The sequence below is a fragment of the Lutra lutra genome, chromosome 6, assembly GCF_902655055.1.
Source record: "Lutra lutra chromosome 6, mLutLut1.2, whole genome shotgun sequence".
NCBI lineage: Eukaryota > Metazoa > Chordata > Mammalia > Carnivora > Mustelidae > Lutra > Lutra lutra.
Genome location: NC_062283.1, coordinates 52,359,792 through 52,379,225, shown reverse-complemented (window position 1 = coordinate 52,379,225; position 19,434 = coordinate 52,359,792). Strand labels below are relative to the sequence as shown.

The 19,434-nt window shown below is 44.9% G+C and overlaps 1 protein-coding gene across 2 annotated transcripts in view; it reads left to right on the top strand.

Annotated features, from left to right (window-relative positions):
- Positions 1 to 3,118: 3,118 nt before the first annotated feature.
- LRRC1 (leucine rich repeat containing 1) overlaps positions 3,119 to 19,434 on the top strand; it is a 130,070-nt gene continuing 113,754 nt past the window's right edge. For both annotated transcript variants that reach the window (XM_047733943.1, XM_047733942.1), the window contains exon 1: positions 3,119 to 3,548. In XM_047733943.1, coding sequence (XP_047589899.1) covers positions 3,390 to 3,548 — 159 coding nt within the window. In that variant the 5' untranslated portion in view covers positions 3,119 to 3,389. The remainder of the gene's footprint in view (positions 3,549 to 19,434) is intronic.

Here is a 19,434-nt window from a genome sequence, read left to right as displayed (position 1 = left end):
ACAGACATTTCTCCAAAGAAGACATACAGATGGCCAACAGAACATAAAGAGAAGTTCATCACTTACCATCAGGGAAATGCAAATCAAAACTACAAGGAGGTATCACCCCACACCTGTCAGGGTGGCTAAAATTAAAAAAAAAAAAAAAAAAAAAGAAACAACAAGTGTTGGTTAAGGATGTGGAGAAAAAAGAAGACTCTCGCACTGTTAGTAGAAATGCAAACTGGTGTAGCCACTGTGAAAAACAGTAAGGAGATTCCTCAAGAAGTTAAAAATATAACTACCCTATGATCCAGGAATTGTGCTACTGGGTATTTACCCCCAAAATACAAAAGCATTACTTCAAAGGGATACATGTACTCCTATGTTTACTGCAGCATCATTTACAATACCCAAACTATGAAAGCAGCACAAATGTCCATTGATAGATGAATGGATACAGAAGATACACACATATACGTACATATGTATGTATGTACGTATGTGCACATATACATATATGCATGTATATATACATGTATGTATGTATATATACATGTACATATTATATATACACGTATACATATATACATACCATGGAATATTATTCAGTCATAAAAAAAGAAGAAATCTTGCAGTGGATAGAGCTAGACAGTATAATGTTATGTGAAATAAGCCAGAGAAAGACAAACACCAGAGGATTTCAATCATCTGTGGAATTTAACAAACAAAACAAACAAGTGGGGAGAGTAAAATCAAGGAACAGACTGTTATCTATAGAGAACAAACTGATGGTTACCAGAGGGGAGATGGGTGGGGGTGGGGATGGGAGAATTAGGGGATGAGGATTAAAGAGTACACTTATCAGGATGGAAAAAAAAATAAAATGAAATGAAAAAAAATTCTCTTAATCAAAAACAAAAACACACCAAGAGGCAGGCCTAACAACAGCATCTTCTGAGAGCCCCAAAGCTGGAGAATTTCAAAGCAGATGAGCTGTGTTATGGTCAGTGGGTTTAAAAAAAAAAAAAGATGGAAAAAAAAGACAAATTCTAAGTAGATCCTTGGCAACAAAGGAAGTCAAGAATTCTGGCCCTGATTTCACACAGTTAACAGAAGTTTGCCAATTATTTAATGTGCATGTGGCACTGTGGTCGCTATAGAGATCTATGAGTGAGACAGTACTTGTTTTCCAAGAGGTCACAATCTCCTTGGGATTAAGGTGATACAAAAATAATCATAAACCAAGTGTACGTGTCACAGAGAGATACATGGGGAATACTAATTGAGGTTTCAATTTTTTAAGAGACCAGCCATATCTTTAAAACATATTTGGTGTTTACTAAAATAATCTAGTGTGGTAATCTCTGGAAGTCAAAGAAGATTAGAATGAAGGAATCAGAACTTTCTTATTTTTGTTGTTTTTTAAAGTAGTTAGAAAACTTGAGAAGACAAGTCTATGACTTGCTTACATTCCAGACTTAGTCTCTTAGTCAGGAACCACAGTTTTCCACTAACAGTGGCATAAAATGGGTTTCTGGAATGTGAGAATGATGGAAGAGTAAGTAGCTAAGGTCCAAAGTTGAGGTGGCCTTCCTTCCCTGAGAATGTAGAAATCACACCAGGACAAACAAAAAAGAGAGTGGAGTGGGTTTGGCAATGGACTTTAGGGATTGTCCAGAATTAGAAAGTTAAGATGATAATTCTGGGCTCAAAAACAAAGTGGTACTCAGATCCATCCTCACTGATTGGGAAGAAAGGAGTCCTCCTCCTAGAGTTGAAATGAAGTGTCCTCCTCCTTGCTAACCCCATGGGAAACTGTCCCGCACGCAGCTGGAACTGGAAGTCTATGTAGACATGTACACCCTGTATAAACTAGACCAAAAATTCCCTTGGTCACTGATTATGCTCAGCTTTCAGTCTTCTGTAGAAAAGTGGATTGGATGACCCCAGCTTTTAGCTGTGGCAACTTGGGGGCGGGAGAGCCCCGCTGTGTCTGGCAGAGGTCACAGGCAGGATCTTGAAGGGAAAGGTGTGAGGACTGGGGGCAGCTAGGAGGGGAGTCAGAGTAGGACCCAAAAGACAATCCATCGACGTGATTGACTTTGATCTGGTCGACAGCCCTTTGTAAAGGAGCCAGATGGTTTTCTGGAGACAGGGAGAAGAGGTGTTCTGGGTTCTGGTCCTAGTCTGTGGGAATGAATCAGGGGCAACGGAATAAATGGTCGCTTATTATCCAGTAGTGAGCCTCCTGAGTCCTCCCCAGCTACTCCTTCTTGGGCTACCATCTCTCTTTGCAAGACCCTGGGTGTTGGTGCTGAACCGCAGGATCTGGTTGGAGGATGCTCACCTGCCCCCAGCCAATCTGCCCCACCTCCCCTCACTCCGCCCTCCTCACTAGCCCAAAATAGCTGCCAGGGGCCAGTCAACATCTGGCCAGGTTAGAACAGGCGCAGGAACTCACCTTTGCGACCTCGTTTTTGCATTTGGACTCCTGATGGGGTGCATCCACGCCAATGAGAATCTTACAGATTCTAACTCCTATGCTTTTGTTGGTATGGGGAGAGGGACTTCCTCTGACTCAGTGTATAAACAATGATTCCTGAAGAGGTGCGCCCAGGTTACACAGCCTGCAGGCGGTGCCCGCGGACCAGAGGGCACGGTCGGGGCCCCGACGCGGTGCGGGGCTGAGGGCAGCCGGCTCACTTCTGAGGCCGCTGGTGGCCAGGGCACCTCAAACCACACCGAATCTCGTAGCTTCGGGCGCCCAGGACGCGCAAGGTACGCTTCGGGGGGCGGTCCTGCCTGACCCCGGAAGAGAAAGTTGTTTTGGGGAAGGGGAGCGAGGAGCCGAGAGGGAGTTAAGTAAAAATCAAAGTTGTTCTGCTCCCCTCATGCCATCTCTCCTCTGCTTCATCTTTATCTCAAGCTCCACTGGGGTCAGACTTCCTCGGAGGGCCGGGCGCTCGTCGAGTCCCAGCCTGAGTAGGGGGACACCGTGCACCCGGCCCACAGGTTTCGACCCTCTCTGGCTCCGGGTCTCCAGGAAAACCCGGAGCGGAGCATCCCCCGGGCCGGGAAACGCCCTCGCGCGCGCCCACTGGCGCGCATGCTCAGTCGCGCGGCAGCCGCGAGTAGGAAGCTCCGCGAGGCATTAGCAGCAGCGGCGGCGCGACTGGAGGGTGGGAGGGGACGCACCCGCTGGCGGGCGGGGGCGCTGGGACGCGGCTGGGGCTCCCGCCCGAGGTTCCTGGGAGTGTTTGGGACCGCGAACCCCGGCGCGAGGAGCTAGCGAGCACGGGAGCCAACGAGTGCGGAGTGGACAGCGGGCGGAGCGGAGCCGCGGGACGGAGCGGGCTCAGAGCCCGAGTCTCCGCGACTCGGCTCGGGACCCGGCGGCGGGGGCGGCGATGTTCCACTGCATCCCCCTGTGGCGGTGCAACCGTCATGTGGAGACCATCGACAGGCGCCACTGCTCGCTGGTCTATGTCCCCGAGGAGATCTACCGCTACGCCCGCAGCCTGGAGGAGCTGCTGCTGGACGCCAACCAGCTCCGCGAGCTGCCAGAGGTGAGTGTCCGGCCTCACCTGCGCGCAGTCTTCGGGAGAACACCGACGAGCCTGGCCAGCCCTCTCCCCCTCTTCCCCTCTCCTCCCCACTCTACCGTCCTCCCATCTCCAGATCCGGGCCGCAGGTCCCACAGAACCACCACTACCTGTATTCACCTGCTTCTTCCTCCCTTACTCCTCCCCACCCCCACCGTCTGCATTAAAAGTTCCTTGTCGTTTTGTACAAGTGAGCGACTTGCTGTTTTCCCAGTAGTCACTGGAGCTTGTGCGACTAGGGAAACGTTCTGGTCTGGTAAGTAGTTTAGATACACGTCTAAGTACTAACAGCTGGTCCCGATACCCGGGCAGGTGAGGAGCCAGGTGGCTCCGGCTGTTCCCGGGTGAAAGGAGAGCATGGCATCGCTCCCTGGGCAGTTTTCCCTGCGCTGCATTCCCCGATCACTGGATCACTGGCCAGGGCGCGCTTACCCGTTGGCTCCGACAGGTCCGGTGGAGGTGGGCAGCCCTCAGGAGAGTCGCACTATCTCGGCATCTTCCGAGGAATGTGCCCTGGGCCTTATCGCTGGTGGGCAGTGCTTGAAAGTGCTGTAGTTTGGCTGGCCGGTCTTGGCTCCGGGACCGGTCGAGAATAGGGGGTGAGTAGGAGGAGATCGGGTAGGAGGAGAGCTATGCCTTGGGAGCTGTGGGCAGGTGCCCGCTGTTGGGCCCCTGCCTGCGTGGACCTGTTGCGTGGAAGGAGTCGCTGTGAATGTCAGCAGAGGCCGTGCCTGATGGGCCAGTCTTGCAGCCGCCTCTCCCTAAGCGGGTACCTTCAGCCTGCTGACTTCTGTCCTTGCTGTGATGCGTTACCTCTCCGGAGTTGTTTACGTAAATTAATCAGTGGTCTGAGGCCGAACTTGTTAAGGGACAGATGCTGATTGAGCTTTAATGGAGGGTCTGCGACTGCGAACTTTTAACCTTCGAACTTGCGCCGGGAATTTAACTTGAGTAAAGCGCGAAGAGGAAGGTATCGCAAATCCAAGGGTGTGCAGGAAGTCGGCGTGCAGTAATCCAAAGGTGTGCAGGAAGTAGGGAGACTAGACTGCTGGGAGTCGGGGGGAGGACCCGAGGCCTGGAGTTGGAACACAGATATCTTTCTTGTCCTTTAGTGATCATGAGGCCGAGGCACTGTCACAGAAACACTTGCTAGTCAAATGATCTGGCTTGTTAAAATGACCTGATACCTTCTTCAGCCCTGCTGGAGTGTTTTAAAAAGGAGAACAATGTGCTTTTTCTTAATATTTCAAGTATTATTCTTGGATTAACTTTTCCTTGGTTCATGTGGAATTGGATGGTTTGCTCTGTGTAATCACGCAGATTATCCTCACTGGGATCTTTGTAAAGCGCCCCCCCACCAAGCTTTATTTAGCTTAGAAGCAGAAAAGCCATCCAATTCCCTCAGGCATTTATTATTTTGCAGGCATTTCAAAAAACATGGCTTTGTCTGGCTTTTAACTTCCTTAAATTTGACTTGAAAGTCATAAGCTCACTTGCAGCCTTAAGTTGTAAATAAGTTTTAGGCATTGCTATTGCCATAAATACAGACTATATTATTTAATACTTTTCAAGTGTGTCAGAATGAAGTTATTAAAAGATTGAGTGAAAAGCTATTTAACTAGAAATGTTTTGGTGTTCCTTGTGGTATTTTTGTTTGTTTGTTTGTTTTAGTAGAATTGGAAGATTTCCTTTGACTGGATTGGCTTTTCACTCTCTTCTGCAAAGTTTGTGGGTTTTCCTGTAATGTTGGGGAATTCAGCTTCGTAAGGGGAAATTATGGGTTTTGAAAGTGTTAGGTATCCTTACTGATCCTAACTGGAAACTTCTCAAAAGCTCAAAATAGTCTGATAGCACTCTATAGATACAGCAAATAAACAAGCTTTTCAGAGACTAAAGGTGGTCTTGCTTATGGGTAATTATTGCTCTTAGAGCTCTGAAATTAGTTTTATGGTTTCTAGGTTGTTGAAAACCTGTTACTTCATGACTTATTGTGTCTGGGTGCCTGGATTTGTATAAACCAGACAGGAACAACCACCTTGAAAACTCAGATATTTCATTCAAAGGTACAGTCTTTCCTTGGGCTGTTATTTCACCTCTGAGATCTGTAGTGCTCATTAGCGCTGCTTGCTGCTGTCCCTGCCCTCTCCTCCAACCCCTTTCTCTTTACCTGCCCCATCACTAGGGGGCCTCTTTTTGCTGACAGACCCCCAAGGTCCTTGTGGTGGTCATGCTGGCTATCTGTTCTCTTCTCTGTAATTTATTTGGAAGCACAGACAAGGGGGAAGACTGCACCCCCTACCTCAGCAGCAAAGATACACACACTATCCTGGCTTCAGAATGATGAAAAGGTTTGTAACCTCTGACTTGATCCAACTTCCTTGTTTTGCAAATTGAAACTCAGACCTGAAGTGACTTTTTCAAGGCTGTCCAGCTGGATAGTTGTCGTTCCCCTCTCCGCCCCACCACCCCCTGCCCCATTTTGCACCTTTGGACACCTAGGAGGAACCTGGCATATTCAGTTTCTCAAATCCATTAAAACCTCAGTTATTTGACCCTTCCTGTTTTACTCACATCATTAAGCCTGGCCTCTGCCAAACAATTATTGACCTTTCATCATTTGTCGTTGGTGGGGATATAGAGATTAAAGAAGGTATGATTCTTAGGAGCTAGTCACAGCTTTGTGGGGAGACAGATGTGGTGAGTGTGGAGTGGAGGGGGCATCGCAGTTATGGTTACTTACCTAACCTAACCTTTTGCTGAATCTGCATCCCCATCCTCAACAGGCTGTCTATCTTGTGATAGCCTCTCAGTGCTGCTCTTCCGCAGGGAGGGCTTAGGAGATTAGCCTGACCCCAGATAGGTGATAGTCTCACCATCCCGTTCCCATCCACCATCTCCTTCCCACTTCCTCCCAGCTAGATCTCTGTGGCATGTGTGTTAACAGAGACAGTCTCTAAACTCCTTGAGATGCTGGTGTGTTTTTGCTTATTCTTAGGAGTGAGCACAGAGCCTGGCACCCAGTACGTCCTGCTCAGTAAACAGCTTTTATCTGTTGAATGAACTTAGCCAAGTCGGATACAAATATTCCTCCTTTGGTTCTTTCTCTTCCCTTGAGCATATCACTGCTCTGACATCTATCCTTTTCTAATATAGTCTGAGAACATTCAAGTTGGGAGTGGTTTTTTTCAGGACTGTCTAGCTGGTTAGACACACCGTCTCTGGCTGCTTCAAGCTGGAAAGCACTTCAGAAGTTAAAGGTCATTGATATGGCGGAGCTGTTTTGTCTTCTACAAGATCCTCCGCCCCACTGTGTACCTCCTCAGTGTTTCTGACACCATCAGTTTTCCCTTCAAGGTACATGGATTGTTGAATACCTTGGCATATGTGTGTTTTACTGTGCTCTCTCTGGCTCCAATACAGAGCCTCGTCTAATGGGCAGCAAATATTTTGAATGAATGCTGTTGAGCCCAGGAAGCTTATAAAACTGAGCTTCATCTTGTTACCTGCTTTTTTTTTTTTTTTTAAAGATTTTATTTATTTATTTGACAGAGATCACAAGTAGGCAGAGAGGCAGGCAGAGAGAGAGGGGGAAGCAGGCTCCCTGCTGAGCAGAGAGCCTGATGTGGGTGGGGCTCGATCCCAGGACCCTGAGTTCATGACCTGAGCCAAAGGCAGAGGCTTAACCCACTGAGCCAGCCAGGTGCCCCTGTTACCTGCTCTTAATTAGAGTTCAGTTGGCCTTTTGATGATGGCCAGATGACATTATCTCAAATATCTACTCCCTCCCATTATTCTTTCTCATATCCTGCTTAATTTTTTCCCCAGCCCTTAGAGCACTATTACTACCTAACTCTAGACTATATGCTTGCTTACTTGTTCTTTGTCTCCCCAACCAGAACGTCAGCTCCATGAGGACAGGGATGTTTTTGTTCATGGCTGAACCTAGGACAGTATCTGGTATATAGTGGGCACTCACATGCTTGTTGCATGGATGTCTTCCCATGTGATGTCACGGGTAGTCTGCCCCTGTTTCTCAGTCATGGTGTTCCCTTCCCTACAGTCTCACAGCTCCTGTACACAAATCTATTGAAACTAGTCATGGCATAAAGTCATTCTGAATTTAGTAGTCTTGTCTTACCAGTCTTCATTTCTTTTGTGCCGGGCATGTTTGTCTTCTGTTTTTGAAATAATTTTTATACATTGTAAACATAATTTCTCACTATGACTTCAACATCTCCAACTGTGACCTATTAAGAGGATATCCATTCCCACTTGGAATAAGTCCCTTTTGTCTTAAATTTACCATGTTTCAATTTAGGTCTGTCTCCTGCAGTTCAATTTCTGATGGGTGGTACAGCCATTCTTCCTAGCCGACAAGTCTGTGGACCAAGGCTCTTTGGACTTGTCTTGAAGGAGCAGAGGCCAGGGGTGCTGGAATAAGATAGCTCAAATGCTGCTCCATCACTTGGACTCTTTCTCCAGGACTAGGTTTCCTCACTTATCATTGTAGTACCTGCTTTTTTAGGGTTATTCTGGGGACTAAAGAGAGAATGCATTCAGAGCACTTACAGTCAAATATAAGATGTCTGTCTTTGTAGATACTATGGCAAGACCCTTTTTAAAAATATAAAACAATGTTTCTTAACCTGGAATTGGAAAACATTTTCCTGGGAGTTTGTAAATGATTTTTTTTAAACCAGAATTAAAACTTTAATGTTCTCTTCAAAGATAATTTAAAAAAATCATAGATTCCATATATCTAGATGAAGTCACAAGTGAGTAGATCCATAAGGTCTTTAGTAGTGTCATAATCTGTGTTTGATTGAGCACTCCCTTAATTGTTTCTAGCCGAGGGGAAAAGAACAGACGTGGGCTTATTGTAGAGATCATGTGCTTGTGTCAGGTGATCGCTGGAAGTTCCATGAACAAAGGTTTCATGGCCGTTTGTTAGAGAAGAGTGATGGGTAGCTGAAGGGGTCACAGAGCCCGCGGCGGCGCAGGCAGACAGGAACCTGCTCCGAGGTATTGCTGTACCGTTGTACGCAGCCATGCGAGGACTGCAGAATTGCATCGTTGTCATCTGTCATGTTAGATTAATGTTGAGTTCTTTCTGGTTGGTTTTTGTCAGATTTTTACCTTGATTCACCTTCTAGTTTTGTAAGAGCTAAAGCACAGGGAGGACATACCTAGTTTTATGTTTAGACATACTTAAATAACATTATCATAAAAATAACTTAAGTCAAAGCTTAAGAAGAAGGGAGCCCAGGAGAGGGCTTCCCTCTAAAAGTGATGATCCACACATTTGTCAAGATAAGAAAGCTGTTTTCATTTCTCAGACACCTTGTTATACAGTTTAGCTCTTAATTGTTTGTGATTCTCTCTCTCTTTTTGTGAATAAAAGATTTTATTTATTTGACAGAACGAGCTCGCAGGCAGGAGAGCACAAGCAGGGGGGCAGAGGGAGCGGGAGAGGGAGAAGCAGACTCCCTGCTGAGTAGGAAGCCTTTGGTGGGGGAGGGCTCTATCCCAGGACCCTGCGATTATAACCTGAACTGAAGGCAGACCCTTAAGCACTTAACGGACTGAACCATCCAGGATCCCAATTGTTTGTGATTCTCTTCTGTGTTCGTTTAACTCGTTTAACTCCCCTTCTACCTCTTGCCTGCCCTCAATTCCCCCCCTCCTTTTGTAGGTAAGGACACTGACCTAGAGAAGTTGTAATTTGCCTTGGGTAAGTGGAAGGTAGACTTTGTCTGATTAAGAGACTTTGAGTGAGTACCTGGTACCTATTAAGTAGAATAACATCACTTACTGAGATTTCACTGAGCTCCAGACATTAGCTACTTAAGTTATTTCTCTTAAATTGAGTAACAGCATACTTTAGCCATTATAATTTCAGTTTTTTTGCAAAAAAAATTTTTTTTTCAGTTTTTTTGCAAAGGCAGGAATTGAGACTTATTTAAGAAAATTATTTAAGAATCTTGTTAGGGGAAGTTGGTCAAAGTCAGTTCTGGAGCTGATGTTGGACTCCCAACTCTGTGTGAGCATTTACCACCTGGGAGCCCACCTGGGAGCAAGGAGGCCTGGCACTGTGTCGAAGCTTAGGAGCGAGCCTGTACGGAAAGCTCTTGGCAACCTTGAGGAGTCTCACACTCTCTGAGGAGCTGAACAAAGGCTTTAGAGGTGGTGACATTCACACTAGACTGGAAGGAAGAAAAAAGCACGTCAGCTGTTGAGAAACCCCAGTCCTTTCCAGATGGCTAGAGTGGGTGACACCTGAGTGGAAGGGAGTGGCTGGAGAGGAGCCTGGGGCCAGATCATGAAAGGCTCTTGACAGTTTTGCGAAGGAGGTGTACCCTGTCCTGTAGGTAGAGGAGGCCCATGGTCAGGGTGTAAGCAGAGATGCTGTACAGTTAGAGCTTTGTTTAGATAATTCCAGGGCAGAGTACAGAGTCAGGGAGACTAGTCAGGAGCCTGTTGTGGTGGTGTAGGCCAGAGAAAATGATACGGCACCTGTGGGGATGAACAGGGGAGACAGCTTTGTCCACAATATTCACACTGGGCATTTCCTGCTCTTGTATCCAATGTTCTTCCCGCTGTGCTGCCTTCTAATAGTGCACTGAGTGGGGTACTTCATACTTTCTGAAACGCTAAGTAAGAAACATTTACCTCCACGTTTTTCTCAATTGTAGCATGTGTCTGCATTCAGTTTGCAAATTGCTTGCTAAGACATGGCAAGGATTGTATGTAGGCATTGGCTCAGGGGAAAGAAGAACAGCCAGATGTGCTCTGAATGGCAAGAGATTGTTATTTTTGGGTTTCAGATAAATGTGGTCATCGAGTTTATAAAAATGAACCCGCAGTAATGCTGGCAAGCCTGTGCGTTCCATTTTTCTGAGTAATATGAAGGTGTACTATGTTTGTTCTGTACCATGAATGTTAGTTTCATCATCATCTGATGCTTTGAAAGACTAATACTTGGAGAATTATTATTTTTGAGTTACTTGGAAGTTACATGTCTTTTTTTTTTAATGGCTCAAATCTTTGAGGAGAAGTAAAACTATTTAATAAAACTTTTCTGGAATTGACAAAGTTGAGGCACACTGGTAAAATAGCAAAACAAGCTTGTTTCCACAGTTCCTCCTCCCCTCTTTCAGTGAAAAAGGGGGAACCTTGAACCTTCCTCCCAGCTTCCTAGTGCAGAATTTGTAATTTCTATACCATAATAAATAGGGTACTTGGGATTTTCTTAAAAAGGACTCTGTACCACCAACTTGACATTCTGGGGATAAAGCATAGTTGATATTTATACAGGAGGGTCAGAAATAGTAAGGTAAACATTTTTTAGCAATGATGACAAAAATCTCAACTATGATCTTGCTGTGCCATGGAACAAACAGGCATTAGATTCTTTTAGGTGAGGATCTAGTGACTGCTACAGGCTTTTGTCTTTGTTCACAGACGTCTTGGGAAAGTTTGCTTATTTTAGGACTCTACCCAGAACATAGGGCTAGAAATGTTTGTCCTCTACTTCATCTGATAGTTATGAGGGATGATGAGATCATGGGCCAGATCTTCGTAAATGCATAGGAGAAACTTCTGGATGTCCATTTACTTTCTCTTAGGTATTATTTAGTGGACAGGAATGGTAATTTACTATTGCATGTGGTATTTTGGAAGATCTAATGGTGTGTATGTGCGTCTAGTGTAAAATACTTTGAACTCTTAGAAGATGAAATATTTAAAAAAAAAGAAAAAATATTTTTTTGCTCATTATTATTTTGAAGAGTTTCCTTATCTAGGCTGTAACTCTAGAGTCTAGAGAATTTGACATAGTTGGAAGAAATATAGTATTTCAGTTTCCAAGAACCACAACGAATGGATTTGTTATGTAGTGGGTGGAAGGAGGTGTTACACCTAATTACAGCATGTTCCAGACTGATTCCTGGGTAGTGTGGCCAGATGAACAGGATTTTGTCTGCCCTGGCCACTCTAGTCACCTTTCTTTCCACAATCTACACCCCCATCTTGGGAAATCATCAGGAGGGGCTGTCGGCTGACTTGTGGTAGAAACTAGGAGCTCAAATTGGATGAACATGTGCAAAGGCCAGAAAGTGGCTTCTAAACCTGTGAGTATGTGACATGGGCACCAACTGCTTCACTTGATTTGGTAGATGCTGAGACCTCAGAGCTCATGGTGTTAGCGCAACTGGCCTGACTTTGGACCATGATGTGGCTTTGTTTTTATCTCATTAAAGGAGTAATATGGGTTGGATGCTTAAAAGAATTCAAAGAGAAAAAAGTGATATTTCCCTTGCTTTCTTTGAAGTGATGCCAGCCATTAGCAATTTTAGGATGTATTCTTACAGATCTTTTCTCTTCATATACCACCTGTTATGCCCCAATAATGGGTCCGTGATTAAAGGAGCGAGACTGATACAAAGCGAAGGTCAAGCAAAGCTTTATTTCGCACTAAGCATCAAGAATCTAACCGAACGTTCGGGGCTGCACCTCTTACAAGAGAGGGTGACCCTTCTCTGTTTCACAGACTAGCTATTAAGGGCAAAGGCCATGTGGTCGGGCCTGGCCACACACAGGTGGCCAATGAGATTGTAACACACACAGGAAACTCCACAGTGATGCTAGGTGACCCATTGAGTTACAATTGACCCTAGTAGACATTTGAACCAGCCTATTACACCTTGATTGGGATTGGCGCCCAAAGGGCGGGGCTCATACTCCTTGGTAACCAGGGAGACAGTATGCATCCCCCCACTGATCGGATGTCTCCACCTGGCCTGACCCACCTTTGTATCTGGGCTTTGTTACCTGAAGCTGGTTTCTGGGACTTGTCTCCAAGTAAATCCCCTACGGGAAGGGGAGCAGGGACAGTTTCTAAGTAGGTCCTTAGTCCGCCATATGCTTATTATTGTTATAATGAAGAACTCTTACTATATAAGTTACTTTGCTGCCTGTTTTTTTACTTAAAGCTGTCTTGGACATCTTTTCTATCAGTATGCGTAGATGTATTTTAGCATTGATACTGGTGCTGTAGTATTTCACTTTACTGGATATACCACAGTTGACTGGTTTAACTTTTCTCCTATTGCTGGACATTTAAATTGTTTCTAATTTTTTGCAGTGATGAACCATGCTGGATTAAATACTTTGGTACATATTTTGTACTGCTATACAAATGTTTCTTTAATAGTGGATTTTCTAGGAGCCTGGAGACTGGTTCTGTCATCTCTGCTTCCTTTATTTTTGACTGTGACTCTTTTCCTCTAGGCTGGAAAAGCTCTCAGATGGGCTTTAGTCAGTTAATCAGATATGTGTTCCAGTGCTTTGAAAGACTGGCAGCTAAGTCTTTCCTTTAGGTAGTCAACACTCTTTAGTTGGGGAGAAAAGTTTGGGGTCATGGAATTTCTAATGTGGCTCAGAGTCACATGGATCAGTAAACCAAGAGTTGCTGTGGCCCCTTGCAGAAGGCTCATTGGGGCATCAGGAAAGCAAGACTCTGGTTTTCACTGAAGGTGGGTTCAGATGGGCTGGGAAAGTTGGGCAGGTATTGCAGATGGAGCTTTTGTGAGGCGACACAAAGTTGTGCCGTGGAGCAGAGACCCTCGCTCTGGGTTGCCTTTGTTCTGTTTCTGGAGCAGGGGCCAAGATGATAGAAAGCATGTTGGGGGACAGGAAGCATGAGTGCTGACTTGGTGTGCTGACTGTGTGGATCAGCCTCTCCCAGAGGCTCAAACTTTTTCAGCCATTTCTCCTTCAAATCCTTTCTTAGTACTTAGCTGGGTGAGTGATCTTTCTAAAACAGAAATGTGACGAATGACTTCCTGCTGCAGTGGCTTCTCACACCTTCAGGATACAACCTGGCAATGTTTTTGTTCTCTTATCTCCCATCTCTTTCCAGCGTGAGCTCTCCAGCTTGTGTTTCAGCAAGAGTTAGCTGCCCTTGGTTACCAACATATCATTTCATGCTTCTGAGTCTTCATTTTTTATTACTCTGTGTTCCGGGAGTTACTCTTTCTCTACTTCTTTGCGTGGCTCATTGCTCTTCATCCTGTGGGATACAGTTAGGGAGGTAACATTCCTTTGGGAAGCCTTCCCTTCCCTCCTCTCTGGTCTCTGGGGACACCTGTGTCATTATTCATACCTCTTTGTAATTATTTCTGCCTCCCATCAAAGTGAGTTTCTTAAAGCTACACACTTTTTCTTATTTGCACTCCTGCTGCCTAACTGGGTGGTTGGCACAGAGCATACATTTAATACATATTTGAGTAGCATTCTTGGGGAAGTTTTCAGCCCTGTTGGGGAGTGGAATTAGAAGTGGGTTTGGACGAGACCTGTAGGTGAGAGCTTAATGATTATTACAAGAAGAGCTGGGCTTTCTGTAGTCTTTGCATGGATGGGTAGCATCATGATGGAGTGAGATCAGCATGGTCCTGATAGTCAGACCTAATTTTTTTCCTTGCTCAACGGCCCTAGCATTGTGACCTTGGGCAAATAATCTAATCTTTTGAGCCTGGGTTTCCTTATCTGAGTGATGAAGGGATGGTGTCAGTGATGTTTAGGGTCCCTTTGAGTTCTAATTTTGTGAAATTGTATGACTTGATGCTAATTTTATGAAATTTTATGACTTCATGCCATAGTGCTAACCTTAGGAGAGTGACCCCACAGTTGTGCACATACTCTGTGAGGTTGCCTAATGGGGTTTAGTAGAACCACAAGTCTAAACTTAATAATTATAATCAAGGATTTGGTGATAAGGAGAAGCTGTTCCAAATACCCACCTGTGGTCTGCTGTTGATTTCCAGAACCAGTTAAGGGAAAAAGATCAGCAGATTTTCTCTGGTTAAAACACAGCCCTAAAAAACAAAAACAACAACAGGGACGCCTGGGTGGCTCAGTTGGTTAAGCAGCTGCCTTCGGCTCAGGTCATGATCCCGGCGTCCTGGGATCGAGTCCCACATCGGGCTCCTTGCTTGGCGGGAAGCCTGCTTCTCCCTCTGCCTCTGCCTGCCATTCTGTCTGCCTGTGCTCACTCGCTCTCCTCTCTCTCTGACAAATAAATAAAATCTTAAAAAAAAAAAACAAAAACAACAACAACAACAATAAAAACCAACACAGCCTTCCATAGCCATACCCCCTTCAACATTACCCCACCTCTGACATGCCTACACCCTCCCCCATACTTACAGCCCCCCAGACCCACACCCTCTCCACAGACCCACACCCTCCCACAGACTCACCCTCCCCATAGACTAACATCCCCACAGACTCAAACCTTCTCCACAGACCCACGCTCTCCCACATACCCACACCCTCCCACATACCCACATGCCCTCACAGATACCCACAGCCCCTGCACATAGGTACATGCCCATCCTATAGGCCCATGCCCCCCCAACTCCCCCAACATGCTCTCACCTCCCCCTATCCCCACACACCAACAGCTTTTGAACACTGAGATGTTCTTCCATGTCAGTTGCATTTACCCAGCTTTTAGAAGTGAAGTGAAATGGGCAACAAGGCTGGGACTTTTTTGTCCCTTTTATTTTTTATTATTATTATTATTTTTTTGATGTGGTTGGATATTTAATAATTTATCAGATATCTACTTAATATTTATTTTATTTTTTCAGTGTTCCAGGATTCATTGTTTATGCACCACACCCAGTGCTCTATGCAATACATGCCCTCCTTAATACCCACCACCAGGCTCACCCGTCCCCCCACCCCTCTCCCTTCCAAACCCCTCAGTTTGTTTCTCAGAGTCCACAGTCTCTCATGCTTCATCTCCCCTTCCAATTTACCCCAATTCACTTCTCCTTTCCTTCTCCTAATGTCCTCCGTGTTACTCCTTATGCTCCACAAGTAAGTGAAACCATATGACAATTGACTGTCTCTGCTTATTTCGCTCAGCATAATCTCCTCCAGTCCCGTCCGTGTTGATACAGAAGTTGGGTATTCATCCTTTCTGATGGCTGTGTAATACTCCATTGTATATATGGACCATATCTTCTTTATCCATTCGTCTGTTGAAGGGCATATTGGCTCTTTTCCACAGCTTGGCAATTGTGGCCATTGCTGCAATGAACACTGGGGTACAGATGGCCCTTCTTTTCACTACATCTGTATCTTTGGGGTAAATACCCTGTAGTGCAATGGCAGGGTCATAGGGTAGCTCTATTTTTAATTTCTTAAGGAATCTCCACACTGTTTTCCAAAGTGGCTGCACCAACTTGCATTCCCACCAACAGTGTAAGAGGGTTCCCCTTTCTCTGCATCCTCTCCAATACTTGTTTCCTATCTTATTAATCTTTGCCATTCTAACTGGTGTAAGGTAGTATCTCAGTGTGCTTTTGATTTGAATTTCCCTGATGGCTAATGATGATGAACATTTTTTCATGTGTCTGTTAGCCATTTGTATGTCTTCTTTGGAGAAGTGTCTATTCATGTCTTCTGCCCATTTATTGACATGATTATCTGTTTTTGGGGTATTGAGTTTGTTAAATGAACTGAAACAGTTCAGAGGTGGTTGTTTTAAACCTTACTTTGCATTGATTTGAGTACTGTGACTGTATTTAGGCAAACTTAGTTTGGGGACTGATGATTAACTATATGGGTTCTTTGGGGGTATCTGGGTGGCTCAGTTGGTTAAGTGTCTGACTCTAGTTTTCTGCTTAGGTGTTGATCTGAGGGTTATGAGTTTAAGTCCCCTACTGGGCTCCACGCCCAAGCGTGGGTTAGCTCCAAACCTGCTTCTAAATCCTCTCCCCAGTTAAAATGAAGAAGAAGAAGAAGATGAATATGGGTTCTTTGGATGGATTAATTTCAGACTGAGGTGGCTTTCAGGGAGTGTGCTAGGATCAAAGGCAGCAGCTTTTTACTAGATATTGGTATTTGGCTTCCTAGGCAGCTCCATTCAGGAATGGGCACTGGGGTGCATCTCTGCTGGATTCTAACACAGCCTCCCTCCTTCCTCTATCCATGGCCCAGATTTACTGAGTGTTGGCTGTGCTTTAGGCATTGTTCTATCTAGAAAGATAGGTATCTTGCCTTATTCTTATAAGCTTCCGTGCCCGGTAAGGGAGACAGCCAGTAAGTGGAAAAGTAAATAAGAATTTCAGATAAGGATAAAAACTGTAAAGAACTGTAAAGAAAAACTGTAAAGAAAACCGAATAGGGAGCTGGAGGTAGGGAGCAATAGGAGGGAGGAGGCCTTTCTAAGGAGGTGACTTTTGTGTCGCTCAGTAAGGCAACCGTGAATTTGCCAGAGGTCCTTACATAGACTTGTGGAGGAGCTTGGCCATTTTATGGGCAGCAAGAGGGCCAGTGAGGCTGCAACACAGTATGACAAGGAGTAGGAAATCAAGGTGAACATGTTAGTGGGGTTTATGTATGTCGGGGCTCTGAGACCCTGTTGAGGAGTTCAGATGATGATGATGATTCATAAAGCCATAGGATAGCTGACTTAGGCTTTAGAAAGTTCCTTCTGTCTGCTGGTTAGAGACTGCAGAGAGGAAGAGTTCAGAGAAGTGGGGACACTGGGAGAGGAGGCTTTTTAATGAAAGGTTCTAGAGGACAGCTGATGGTGACTTGGATCAGGGTGGTAGCATGAGTAATGAGCTATGTCTTAGGGGTCAAGTCAAGAAGACCTGCTGCTGTATTGGACTCAGGGTTTGGTTTTGTCACCTGGGGGGTGGCAGAGCCATTTACTGAGTTAGAGAGGACTGGGAATGGGAATATAGCAGCATGGGAACTAGGAACTGGTAAGTACTTGAGTTGGGACACGTCAGGAGTATTTATGAGACCTAGAACTTAGGAGAGGAAGTCTGGGTAATGATAATTATAATAGAGATAACACACTTTTTTTTTTTGAGCAGTGTGCCTTGAATTGTTCTAAATAACTTCCTCTGATTAACTCATTTAATCCTCATAACAAACATTACTTCATTTTACATAAATAGCTTTATTTTGCTGTTGAGGACACTGGGACACAGATGAATTAACTTGCTGAGGTCACACAGCCAGTAAGCAGCAGAGCATGGGGTCAAGGGATGCAGTCTGGTTCAAGTGCCCTTATTCCTAACCACTGTGTCTTCCTTCCTTAAGGTTAAATATGGGGCGACATGTCATCTGCATGAAGAGCCACCTGATGGGCCAGGAGTTGTGTCTGTTCTGTGAAAGGGAACAGAGAGATACCCCTGATGCCTGAGTTATTTTTGCCTCATTAAGAAAAAGAGCGCTGAGCTGAAATATCATTTTAAGAATCAGGTCACCAAAGATTAATGTGCTCACTCAAGCATAATCTTTAAAAGAAGATCAGTGGCCCTCATTCTTTGGTGCTGGATTTCTCTCCTTCAGCAAGTAACTTATAGCTGCAGCCTTACAAACTCCTAAAGGAAAAGCACATCCATTTGGAAAACCTGTGGGTCTCACTGAACATAATGAACACCGGTTTTATCATAGCAGCACCTTCACTAATTCTGGTCATAATTATTCAGCTGTTATGCACTTGGTCTCTGTTTTCAAAGCATGATCTCAAATATTTGATTCGCTTATGAGGCAGTTCTTGGCCTTGACTCTAAAGGTTATTATCATCAAGAGGTTCTTTTTCTTTTTTTTTTTTTAAAGATTTTATTTATTTATTTGACAGAGAGAGATCACAAGCAGATGGAGAGGCAGGCAGAGAAAGAGAGAGAGGGAAGCAGGCTCCCTGCTGAGCAGAGAGCCCGATGCGGGACTCGATCCCAGGACCCTGAGATCATGACCTGAGCCGAAGGCAGCGGCTTAACCCACTGAGCCACCCAGGCGCCCTCATCAAGAGGTTCTAATGTGCCTTTTGGAACTGCATATATTCCAGTACTGTTGGAAATGGATGCCGTTGAGATGAAGTTAACAGAAAATATGTGCTTTACAATAGACCTGCCTTGGTGCATGGCATGTTACAATTATTTACATACCTTGTTCTTGGTAACTTCATTCTAGAATGGCAAGAAGAGGTTTTTACATATGCCTCGCATCTCTGCTGAGTGATTCACTGAGTTCTGTTGAGGCCAGGAGAAGAAAGAAGCTAATCCTATACCAAGTCTTCACCCTAACCCATCCCTGCCTCTCCTTAGTAACTAACCACTGAAAAAGAAAATCTATATAATGTATATTATATAGAAAGATTATAGATCAAATTATATATCTAATCTATAACCTATATATGTAAAATTTATAGTCTCTATATAAGTATATAATATATATATTTGAAATCTATAGTATATATGTATAAAATTATATATGTATTTTTTGTAGGGTAAATGAAGTAGAGGGTTATTGCTGATGAGGTGTAGTTTCTATAGCCTTTTTAAAATGTATGTATCTCAGTGTTTTATTGCAAGGTTCAGGTGTAGATCCCAAGTAAATCTGGCTCAAGAGGAGCGTCAGGGATCTTCTGTGGTTTCAGTTCCTTGGTAGTTTTTCCTGACAGAGGGTCTGTCCTGGAGAAACGGAGGAGTGTATCTGGAATACTCTTGACTGCAAATAAGAAGCTTTGCAGCCTAAAATGCCTTCAGTAGGCCTGTCGCCACCTCACCTATAAGCAGGCCCGGAGGAAGGTGCTGGTGGGGTTGCTTTAGCGGGTTGGCAGCACAGGGCACTGGTGGGCCTTCGGTGGGACCAACTGAGCCTCTATCCTGCCACAACCCCTCAGAGGGTGGCATCTCCAGGAGAGGCATCCACAGAGTCATGGGGCCTCCCTTTGTCTGTTGTTGTTGTTTGTTTTTCCGCTCTAAGCGGGACTTAGATAGGCAAGAATGGGCATAAGAGGTTTGGGGCTGGGTGTGGGGTG